This window comes from Ascochyta rabiei, chromosome 22, assembly GCF_004011695.2.
Source record: "Ascochyta rabiei chromosome 22, complete sequence".
Taxonomy (NCBI): Eukaryota; Fungi; Ascomycota; class Dothideomycetes; order Pleosporales; family Didymellaceae; genus Ascochyta; species Ascochyta rabiei.
Window position 1 is genome coordinate 90,298 of NC_082426.1, and position 11,167 is coordinate 101,464.

General features: G+C 54.2%; 4 protein-coding genes across 4 annotated transcripts, besides 6 other annotated features; 1 reads left to right on the forward strand and 3 right to left on the reverse strand.

Moving 5' to 3' along the window:
• Positions 1-122: 122 nt before the first annotated feature.
• Positions 123-149: a tandem repeat.
• Position 150: 1 nt separating this feature from the next.
• Positions 151-215: a mobile genetic element.
• A 377-nt stretch (positions 216-592) lies between these two features.
• Positions 593-4,630, forward strand: EKO05_0011240 (uncharacterized protein; the record flags this gene model as incomplete). The annotated part of the gene is made up of 1 exon (XM_038947511.1): positions 593-4,630. One exon carries the CDS (start codon positions 593-595, stop codon positions 4,628-4,630), a length of 4,038 nt encoding a protein of 1,345 aa, XP_038792430.1.
• Positions 1,258-1,287: a tandem repeat.
• Positions 4,148-4,204: a tandem repeat.
• An 854-nt stretch (positions 4,631-5,484) lies between the features above and the next one.
• Positions 5,485-5,612: a dispersed repeat.
• Positions 5,613-5,760: 148 nt separating this feature from the next.
• On the reverse strand, positions 5,761-7,337 carry EKO05_0011241 (Zinc transporter; the record flags this gene model as incomplete). The annotated part of the gene is made up of 3 exons (XM_038944271.1): positions 5,761-7,056; positions 7,107-7,237; positions 7,286-7,337. The coding sequence occupies 3 exons, from the start codon at positions 7,335-7,337 to the stop codon at positions 5,761-5,763; spliced, it is 1,479 nt and encodes a 492-aa protein (XP_038792431.1).
• Positions 6,048-6,092: a tandem repeat.
• Positions 7,338-8,028: 691 nt separating the features above from the next.
• On the reverse strand, positions 8,029-9,676 carry EKO05_0011242 (uncharacterized protein; the record flags this gene model as incomplete). Its single annotated transcript, XM_038944373.1, has 2 exons — positions 8,029-9,074; positions 9,121-9,676. The coding sequence occupies 2 exons, from the start codon at positions 9,674-9,676 to the stop codon at positions 8,029-8,031; spliced, it is 1,602 nt and encodes a 533-aa protein (XP_038792432.1).
• Positions 9,677-10,610: 934 nt separating this feature from the next.
• EKO05_0011243 (uncharacterized protein) lies at positions 10,611-11,060 on the reverse strand (the record flags this gene model as incomplete). The annotated part of the gene is made up of 1 exon (XM_059637947.1): positions 10,611-11,060. The coding sequence occupies one exon, from the start codon at positions 11,058-11,060 to the stop codon at positions 10,611-10,613; it is 450 nt and encodes a 149-aa protein (XP_059493930.1).
• Positions 11,061-11,167: the final 107 nt, after the last annotated feature.

Here is an 11,167-nt window from a genome sequence, read left to right on the forward strand (position 1 = left end):
TGCTCCGTTCACCGCATTTGCGTTTGCTGCAGCGGGATATAACCCTGTCATGCATTGCAAACAACAGCTTTGGATGCTGCCAAGCCAATAATATCATTGTCAAGTAAATCCTCAGACGCTTCGATTGATTGATTGATTGATTGATTGATGAGTTTAACGTCCTGTGTGAGTCTAAGACTATATAAGACGAGAGCAGTTAAGCTGCTCCAGTAATTCCTCAGACGCTTCTTTTGTTCTCAAGACCTCGATTGGTTGGAGAGTGCGTTTGAGTTGGTTTGGTGGCATGTCTGGCGACGATAGATGCCACGAGAATGGACGTAATTTTTTGTCTTGTATACGTTTGTGTTATGATGTCGCTCTCGATGCTGCCCAAGCCAATAACAGGCTTCTTACTAGCAGAGTGTCGAGGGCGGTATCGTAGCAGGCATAATCGAAGTGGGAGATACCAACCCACTGCCTCGTCAGGTTGATTGCGATGTGCTAGAGCGTTCTTCCCGTCATCAGCACCAGTTCGACACAGCAGAAGGGCAGCTCGTTCTCGAAGACGACCATCAGACCACAGCTTGGAAGAATCTGGACTCACCGCCTGCGGATGTCCACTACGGCCTCAGCTAGCGGCTCTCTCACCTCGATCAGTGGTCACCCCGAGACGGCGCTTACGACCTCACGCAATCACCTCGTGGCCAAGCACTTGGACCCTGTTTTTATTAAAAAGCGCTCTTCACTCTCGATCACCCAGCCTTCTGCTTCTCCAGCATGCAGTCTTGATCCTCTCTGCGGTAGACTCCCACCGGGGCGACTTCTTGAATACTCGCCAAGCAAAGGCGAAACCGAGAAGGTACATAATTCACTACAGGGAAATCGACACAAGGCCGCTCGCAAAAGGTACGAAGTGAGAAGGTACAAGAGCGCGGAAATCGTGGACAGTGAGAGCGGGAACTTGGACGCAGACGCCAGTGATGATCAGCATCAAGACCACGGAGATCCTCCTACGACATCGAAACGCGCTTCACACAGCACCTCCAACGTAGCCTCGAAAGGCGCTAGGCAGACTAAGAGCGGTAGAGCTTCTGTGACACCACACAAGATGCATAATCGATCTCGGATGAATTCGTTGACTTTCGCCGCCTCAAGCAGCCGCTCTACCAAAGATATGAGGAAGAGGCCCTTGACGCCTACAGCGCCTTTGGGTATTCCAAAACGATCCAAGAGTGGCCCGTTCATTGTCGATTCAAGCAGCGAGGATGACGGAGACAGTGATGATGATGATGATGATGTTGATGATGACGACGACAATGACGAAGGAGATGGATTCAGTTACAGTGCTCATATCTCTGTAACGTCAAAGCGTCCTGAGAGAAGCGGTACAGACAGGGTTGAAAAGCTGGACGACGTAGTCGGAAGTCTTTCGTCTCCAAAAGCCAGCTTTCAGCAGCAAGCTCCGATTGGAGCACCTGTACGCCAGCTAACTGCACCGAAAGCTGCACCAATACCCTATTCAAGGGAAGGGCTGAACAGAGAACGGCTGAAGATGATGCTGGCAAGGAAGCGAGGCCCTGTTGAAGTGCAGAGTCCGACACAACAGAAAGCGCCGATGTCGATAGGAAGGGCAGGAGCTGATCCACGAAGCCGACCATGGAGCGGTCGCAGCTTTTCAGGAGACCAACGCACTGTGACCGAAGCGCAGAACAAAGCCGGCAGGAATATTTCGCCTTTTGCGAGAGCTCGACCAAAAGCGGACCAAGCTGTATCCAGCAGCTCCCGAGAGATACCGTCAAACCAGGTGCAAGACACGAAGCCAAGTTTGCTTTCCAAAACTACAGAAGTGCCTGCGAACAAAGCTTTCGAGCCCTCTCAGGCCAGTCGCGCCACTATACAACAGCCACCTTCCCTTGATGATACAAATCTCAAGCCATATGCACAGCCAGCTGCATTATCACGCCAACCAAATTCTTCCACCCTACGAACAGCAAATACTGCCCCATCACATGACGCAGCGAACAAAAGCTCTCTGTTGAATATTCTAGACACAGCAAAAGCCGGACATGATGCGGCGGCTGTTGAATATGACAAAATTGGAAAGGAGTGGCAGAAGGCTAAGATTGGACGGGTGCCGACAAAGTCAGCAAAGAGTGTGAAGAGACCTGAGGTCGGAGCGAGATACGGGCATACTTTGACAGCAGGGAAGACAAGTGATGCAGAGAAGGTAAATATGGGAATGGCGGATATGCGTGCTGTGCCAGCAGACGCAAAGGCCATGCAAGTACCAGTATCGAGAGGCCAGGCATCTCTTAGGCAATCTCGTCCAGGTTCACCGAGAGCTCAGGTGGAGACATCGGCTTCAAGGCCTGTCCCGGCTTTCGGGATTTCGCCAGTGGATCGAACGTCGGCGGAAAAACTGCGTCGCCCTGCCCCGAATGCAAGGCGAAGATCGATGAATGCTCCTCCAAACCAGAACCCACTTCCGGCCACGTCCAGAAACGAAATCCCCCCAGCTACGATTTCTACTGCAGAGGGGCAGGGTAACTTTCGTGTTAACAACCAGACTCGGATACCTCATACGTCTTCGCCGAAGGAGCGAATGCCTGTGCGAACTTTTGAAAATTCCAATAACTCTTCCGTGAGGGACACGGTGGACTCAGGTAATTTCGCCAAGGGAACAGCTGCAAATGCAACTTGGAGGAAGTCTGAGCAGTCATTTTCAGATGTTCGGGCAAGTACGTTCAGTGTGACCGACATAGAACTTCCAGGACGTCAATCACAAAAATTGCCTACGATGCAGCCTCAACTTTCACTTGCCTTTGCAGATACCGGATCTGTGAACAAAGCGCAAGTTCTAGTCAAACCGTCTGTAACGTCTGAGCGTGGTATCAGCTCACTATCGACACTGAAAACTCATGCAAACAATCAAAGACAGGACAACGATGAAGCTATGGAACTGTCGTACGAGAGCTCGACCGCTTTCCCGTCTGGAGCATTGCAGCCAATTTCTATAAGCACCAAATCTCGTCCCCAAAGACAAGTACCAGTAGCGGTGATGGTTCGCCCTACACGCGAAGACGATGCGAAGTCCCTCTCAGCTGGCAGCACGGTTGAGACGGGGTTAGAAGCGGTTGAGTTGTCGAAGATACGTCTCGAAAGTCCAGATACATCTCTATCCGACCACTCTGAAGCACAGTCCTCGACCATGGAGTCCGATGCTCAGGTGAGCACTTCCATGCCAGCGATGACCCATCAACATTCCACAAATATTGCAGACAATGCAGCCTCGGATGCACCTGACAGGAAGGGTCCCAGTGCCGACCGTCAAGGTTCGGTCAGATTTGAAGTCATTACCCAGACGCCTTTGCCTGCACACGTAGCTGATATCGCTCTGGAAAAGCAGTCCGCAGAGGTCTTGGAACCGGTCGTGAGCCAATCAACACAGTCCGTCGAAATCGTACATGAAGAACCAACACTGCCAGTCGCATCCTTCCAAGAGACCTCACAGACTGCGTTGATACCTCTTCGTCCACTGAATCCAGTTTCTGCAGAAGAGATGGCTCGTTTGATAGCTTCTGCCACGCTGCTATCGCCACGACCAGCCACGAACTCCTCATCGCTACAAACTCTTCCAGTCTCGGACGCATTATGGAAGCCTCAGCTCGCTCCGACTATTGCCACCGTCTCGACACCTGCTTCTGCATCTTCCGCTGCGACATGTCCAGGGATAATCAGCCTCCAAACCCCCATTACTCCACACACCGCAGAACCGTATTTTGAGTACACTATTCACCAGATTCTCTCATCATCAGGATCAGAATATATCACGACGGAGATCTCGGCACAGCCCTTCCTTTCCGCTGACGCCGCCAACGCGCAGACAGAACTGCTTTTCCAGAACGCCCAACAGCAGTACAAGTACCTGGACATGCTGTGTAAATCAACAACGACTACCGTCACCGATCACGGACTGGTAGTATGCGAAGGCAAATTCACCAACATCGAGAACCCAAGCGCAACACTCACACTCAAGATATGGGTCGCGCAGAACGTAGTAGGAGTCCACGGCTCTCTGTCCTCTCTCTCACATCCTCAACAGCCCCTTCTCCTTTCTCGAAGCGTATACGCACTCCGACTATGGCGCCTCCTCGACGTCCCACCCAGTGCCTCTTCCTCCTCCTCCGCTTCCGCTTCTGACTCCGATTCCGACGCCTCCACCACCAACGAGCCCAGTCAGTGTAAACCCCGCGTCCGCACCTATCACCCCCTCCCCTCGATAGCCACCGAACTGCACACCACCCTCGCAGCAGCGAACCGCGCTGCGAAACGCGTCCAGCTCGCACTCAGCCATGAGCCAGCCCCGACAAAATCCATGCAAAAACAATGGCAGACCCAGAACCTACGGGCGCTGAATCGAAAACTCGAGGGTTTGGGACAGGAAGTCGACGATGACGACGAAGGGCGGGAGGGAGGTGGTGGTGGTGCTCCGCATAATGTAGGAGGAAGCAGAACGCCAAATCTCTTCGAATACGCAGCAGGCCGGCGTCGTGGGTGCTGGCGTAGCGTGTTTAACGGGTGTGAACTCGGTGCTGATGCATTCGAGCTGCTGGTGGTAAGGACCGGGATCTCAGGACCGCGGAACCTTTAACCCAACTCTACAGCGAGTCTACACAAGAAGTGAGAGGGGGGGGGCTGGGTTGGAGAAAGATGGAACAGTACACGATAACTAACGAAACTCTACATAACAAGACTTTTATTCATGGGACCGTGAACACCACCAAGCGTCTGAATGTAGATATCTTCAAGTCCCTCCCCTCCTCACCCCAACCTACCGCGCCACAGCTCAAAAAGAGTAAACCAGCACCCCTCACTTCCCCGAAACACAAACCCCCCTTTTTTCCTTTCGTAACAACCACCACGACGCACAGCGAACAAACAAACGAGTGCAGAAACCACAAACACCAGCAAAGCAGCATAAAAGGAGAAAAAAAGAAAAAAAGCAAAAATGGAAATAGCTGAGACTGGTTTCGATCCAGTGTCCTCCGGGTTATGAGCCCGGCGCGCTTCCGCTGCGCCACTCAGCTTTACTTTCTGATTGGATGAAGATTCGGCTAATTATTCAAAAACTATACACTCTAAACTAAGCATCGGCACGAAACGCGCACGAATCCTATGTTTTGTGCAGGAGGTTCGGTCGCACGGTGTCTGGGGTGCAGTTTTCTCCAACACGAGGTGGATCTTGTGGGGTATTTTTGGGTTGCGAGTGCACGGAATTAACAGTAGTAGAAATGTATTTCTGTTGCTAAGAACGCAAGGCTACCTATGTAACCCTAATACCTAACATATAAGGTACTAACACGTACATACTACAGTAGGCTACACTATAAGCACACTACTTAGTTTAAGGATGCCTGTACTAGTAAACGTGCTAATAAAGCACTGTTTACAGCTATATAGTAGACAAGGGGATTTACTAAGTAACTATTAGGCTAAGTGGCACTAGCATGTAGCAACGTCTACCTCTAACCTAGTATTAGCAACAAGTACTGTTCTGGTCTACGTGCCTACTATCTAAGATTCTAAGTAAGTACTAATACCTTTTAGAGGTCTACCTAGCATAGTAGAGCCGTATCTTAATAGTAACAGTATTAAGACAGATAAAGATAGGAGAATAATAGTAATAGTCTATATGCATAAGAATGTAACACAACACTGTCTATGCAAATAAAAATCTAACACCTAATATGTAAAGTACCAACGCGTATATACTACAGCAGGCTACGCTGTAAGCGCACTGCTTAGCCCCAGGATGCCCATGCCGGCGAACGCGCTGACGAAGCACAGTTTCCGACTATGCGTCAAGTCGAGCGACTCGCCGAGCAACTGCAGCGACACCATGGCCATGATGCCTGCGGTCACGGCGAACATGCAGCCGTAAACTTTCTCGCCGGGCTCGCCCATGCCGTCGCTCTTGCCGCGGCCTGCCACTTTGAACCACAGCGCTGCAACGCCGGCGCCGAGCGGCTGCGATACGCCGCCGAGGAGGGCGCTCCAGAACATGGCGCGCCAGCGCGAGTTGATGGCGAGGTAGAGGGGGAGGGCGAGCGCGAAGCCTTCGGTTATGTTGTGGATGAAGAGCGCGAGGAAGATGGAGAGGCCGAGGGTTGGGTTCGCGTGGTTGGTCGCGTAGGTGATGAAGCCTTCGGGGATCTTGTGCAGCGCGATTGCGGTGCTGGTCTGGAGACCGATGGCGAGGAAGGCGTTGGTGGGGACGTGGTGGTGGTGTTGCGGGGCGTGGGAGGCGTGCGAGTGGGCTGAGTGGCTTGAGGATGCGGATGAGAGCGACGTCTGGCTGTGTTTTTGCGCGAGGCTGCGCGGGCGTGTGTTGTTCGTGGTAGGCAGGCTGGCGGTCGAGCTGTCCATCATGGCAGGTCCGGAGCGCGTGGGCATGAGTGGTGTTGTCTCGTCGACATCCTCGAGAGTAAGAAGCTGGCGGTCGTGGGCGTGCGGACCTTGAGTGGTCTGGTGTCTGTTGGCTGCGGAGGGGCGTGCTGGGTTTAGATGCTGGCTTGACTTGGAGGCATACAGACGGGGAGGCCGCTGCTGTACATTCTTGAAGCATTCTGCCCCGCATGCATCTGAGTAGCCGTAGCACTGCCCATCCTCGTCGCAGAGTGCTTTCTTCTGGCCGGTGACTAGTTGTGAGACCTTGGTCGAGATGGCCGTGTGTAATGACGGTCGACGGGGCAACTTGGAGTTGTCACTGTTAGTGCCGTAGGAGTGCTCCTCGTGTCCAGCGTCGGGCTGCAGCAATCCACTGTTTTGCTCTTGCATGGGCTTGTGCGAGTGCGCTGCCTCTTCATCCTCGACTTTGCCCTCGTCACCGTGCTCGTGATCGCAATCGACGACGGAGTGCGGTATGTAGCGATGCAAGATGTCTGAAAGGATAGAAATGCCGAATGCACCAAGCAGGAAGAAGCCAATCATGGTCAATGTCGCATCTCTCGGGGTCATGCCTCCGGTGATCAGATACTTCTTCGATGACGGCAACATGCTGAACAAGGAGGAAAATATCTGTGTGCTATTATCAGTAAAACGTAGCCACCGCACGGTTGCAGACGTACCATGACACCGAAGGAGAGACTCAGTCCAGTCGAAAGGAACGCATTGCTGTCCTCGATCTTGAAGTTTTTGTGCCCAGGAAAGAGGCGCACAATGAGGTCAACACAGATTATCGAAGCGCCAAACGTGCATGCTAGGTTCTGTCAGGATCATCACAGGAAGAAGACTCAAGCCAACATACCAATGCCGCTGACCACTGCCATTATCCATCCTCGCGTGTCATTGTCGAGCATGGCTGCAGCCTTCCGTCCACCTTGTCCGTGCTTGTACCCGTTTCTGTGTTTCCTCGTGACGTCGGTCCGGAAAACTTCAAGGTCGCGTCGCACAAGCCGCTGCGTTGGATGTCTTTATATACAGAAAAAACGAGTATTGTCCTTTCGAGGTGGTAGACAGTGCCTGATCTGCACGAGCGAGGTTTGTAGATGGCCCTGGTGCACCTTGATGGGCACTCTGCAGATCAAGCGCTAGCGTCGTAGGGCTGGAAGGAACATTTAGTCACGTGCGAGCGTGGAAGCGTGCAATGTGGGTGCTTTGATTGGCTGGCAAGCGTTGGAGGTATCACAATGTTAGAGATCACAATACTGCACGTCTTGTGGTAAAGCACAGCGTAAGAAACACAGTAAATAGTTGTTATGGTCACACAAGTGCTGGAAGGGATCATAGATTAACAATGTGTGTGGTAAAATAGTCTTTTCGTGAACAGGTGAATCTTGTGAATCCTCCGAAATGCTTCCCTATGGTCTCGCCGTGTGCGGCTTGAAGGATGTGAAATTCCAAACGCCCAACACGCCTGCAGTTCTGCTGTCAAGCTAGTGTTATGCTCCAGTTGCGCCTACGCTATGCAGTTGATGAATGAAGAAAGTAAAGGTCGGTGACGACCGGGAGTTAAAGATATAGGATAAGACAGTCGTAGAGAAGGAAAATTCATGCCTTAGGAGGGCGCGGTACAGGCATCTTGCGCCACCTGCCCTCGCCGTCCTCTGGCCCTTCATTCATGACGAGCAAGTTCGGCGAGCCGCAGTAGCTGCCGGGTTTCGCTGTTCTGGTAATCTTAGCCCAGTGACCCGCAAGGTCAGTTCGCGTAGCATTGTGAGCAAAGCCTCGTGAAGGGTCTTCGTACTCCCAGACGGTGTCGGTCACGGTCTGTCCAGGTTCGTCGCCCATGCGCGCGTTGACGCTGGGAAAGCCGACCATGTGGTTGAGAATGTCGTGGAAGATGGAGTACAGACGCTCTGGGCGGCGGGTCCAGTTGAGCCAGGACAGCGTCTTTTCGTCGTAGGCAACTCGGATGTAGGGGTTCACGTAGATACCGGAGTCTGCGGGCATGCCCCTGCCAGTGCGTCGATACTGCAGATCAGCGTTGATGAGACAACACTCGGACGCGTCCCAGAAAACGTCCTCTTCGTAGCGGAAACGCAAGGGGGCTCGAGCAGGATCAGGCGATGTGTGTTGAGCGCTCGACGTTGCGTTGGCCGGTTTGTCCTCGAAGCGTGTCTGGTCCTGGAACCAGTGAGCTTCGTATGCAACCATGCCTCCCCAGCAGCTTCGTACTCGGACGGCGTCGGTCTGCGAGAGCATGTCGTTCCTGCTTGTCGCGGTACCGGCACTGGTGAAGTAGGGGAAGAAGGGTACTCCGGTGACGCGTCCGTCGTAGTCGCGCGTAGCAAAACGATCGTAGAACTTGAAGGCGTTGATGTAGTCGAAGGCGCAAGCGGCTCCGTAGTCGGTGCGGCCTGCCGAGTCGACGTTGGTGGCGAAGAGCAGCTGAGCAGCCTCGATGGGGTGGAAGTTGACGTCGTTCAGGTACAGGATCTTGTCGAACCTGACGCTTTGCTGGTCGATGGGGGCGAGGGCGCGGTTGCGGACCTCGGCGAGGAAGGCTATGCGCTTCAGACGCGATTTGCCGGTGGGCAGGGTGACACGGGGCAGGGTTTTGGCGTCGAAGGGCTCGGCGACGATGGTGGATTTGCCTGGCAGGTTAGCGGCGGTGGCGGTTGTGCAGGTTGGTGAAGGTACAGGTGAGGTTCTGGCGGAAGCTGGCCAGCGAGTGCTTGGCTGCTTCGGTGGGGTTGTCCTCGTAGACGCTCAGATGCACGTTGTCCGGGCCCAGCAGGTCGATCAGCTGCAGCACCGAGCGTGCCCAGGCGCCCGAGGTCAGCTGGCCCTTGTCCTCGTACAGGGAGGCGGCGATGAAGACCTTTTCGGCGAAGGGGTTCGCGCGGCCTGGCTCGGTGCCGTTGGCTGCGCGCTGCTGCAGCTCGAGGTAGTGGGCAGGGCGGGTTGTGTAGCTGGGGAAGAAGATGCCGGCGATGAGGACCAGGAAGGCGCAGAGGTAGAGCACGGCGAAGAGGGCGTAGCAGATGGCACGCACGAGGGACCGCCTTCTTCTGCGCGGAGCGACGAGGCGGGTGTAGGTCGCGCGCTCACACAGCGTCTTGACGCCCGGCAGGCGTGAGCTCAGCGCGCGGAGCCACGAGGGCGTCGAGAGGGAGCGCGGCAGCGCGGGCAGGTCCTGGGCCTCGAGCGAAGTGCGCGGGAGGAGCTCGTAGTCGTGTTGCCGGGGGCCGGACATGGGGAGGGCGGGTCGCGGAGCATGCGATGCGATGCAGATGGCGATGCAGATGGCGATGCAGATGGCGGTGCAGATGGCGGTGCAGACGGTAGTGCAGATGGCGGTGCAGACGGCAGTGCAGACGATGGCGGTGCAGATGCTGGCGGTGCAGAGGGAGAAGCCGTTGGCGGGGAGCTGGGCGTGTGTCTTTTGTAACTCACCCACACCCCCCGGGGCGCAGCTGGCAGCGTGGCAGCCTGCAACGAGCCAGGCCGTGCGCCCATCAGCGCCCACCAGCGCCACACCAGGAAATCGCTCACGGCGTGCACCGCTTGTCAGAACACACGCCCCACCGGCTAGCGCTGCAGCGGGGCCCCTCGACCCTGCAGCGCTTCGACGGGCACCAAACACGACTCGCCGCGTCGCTGCGTGATGAGAAGACGAAGAGCCTAACTAGCACGGAGCGAAGAATCGAACAAAACCCCATCAAACACATCACGTGCCCCGCTCTCATCACGCCGTCCTCTTCCTCACCACCCTACCATTCCTTGACCAAGACGAATTCACAAAGAGCGCAGCATCCCGCCTTCTCACGCTGCCGCCAGAGCCTTGAGAAGTACTACCCGGACATGTCGTTGTTTGGCAAGTCGGCGCACAGGCTGATGAGCTCATCTCGCTAACCGCGGACGAATTACCGCTCCCCCTGGCGCTGTTGCCTATTCTCTCGTCCGAATCAGATCTGATCCTCTCTCGTCTGGATCAAATCCTATAATCAGCTAATAAATCCTTCCTCCCTCACTTGAATAAAATCCCATAATCAGCCAACAGATCCTTCCTCCCTCATCTGAATTCAATCTAACCATCTGCTAACAAATCATTCCTCTCTCATCTGAATCAAATCCTACAGCCAGCTAATAAATTCTTCCTCCCTCACCTGAATAAAATCCTTCCTCCCTCACCTGAATAAAATCCAACCATCAGCCAACAGATCCTTCCTCTCTCGTCTGAATCCAGGATATCCTAACCCATCAGGAGTGTACAGTCCACGTGTGTCGTGCCTTGTTACGAGCCGTGTCACGAGTGGAGAACGCGCAAACGCTCGCGAGATGCAAGTGTGACGCGGCGCGATGGTTGGTGTCTGTCCATTGTTCTCTTGTCGATTGGAGTGTGTCGATTGGAGTGTCTGTCGATTGGAGTGTCTGTCGATTGGAGTGTCTGTCGATTGGAGTGTCTGTCGATTGGAGTGTCTGTCGATTGGAGTGTCTGTCGATTGGAGTGTCTGTCGATTGGAGTGTCTGTCGATTGGAGTGTCTGTCGATTGGAGTGTCTGTCGATTGGAGTGTCTGTCGATTGGAGTGTCTGTCGATTGGAGTGTCTGTCGATTGGACATGGTGCCGTCACGCATGGAGAGGTGTTAGCTGCACGCAGGGAGCCTGAGTTCTGGATATGGGTTGGGATGTGTGTTTGATGTAGCTATCACCTGCCTAGTCGGTGCGGTGCAGTGTCGTGTGG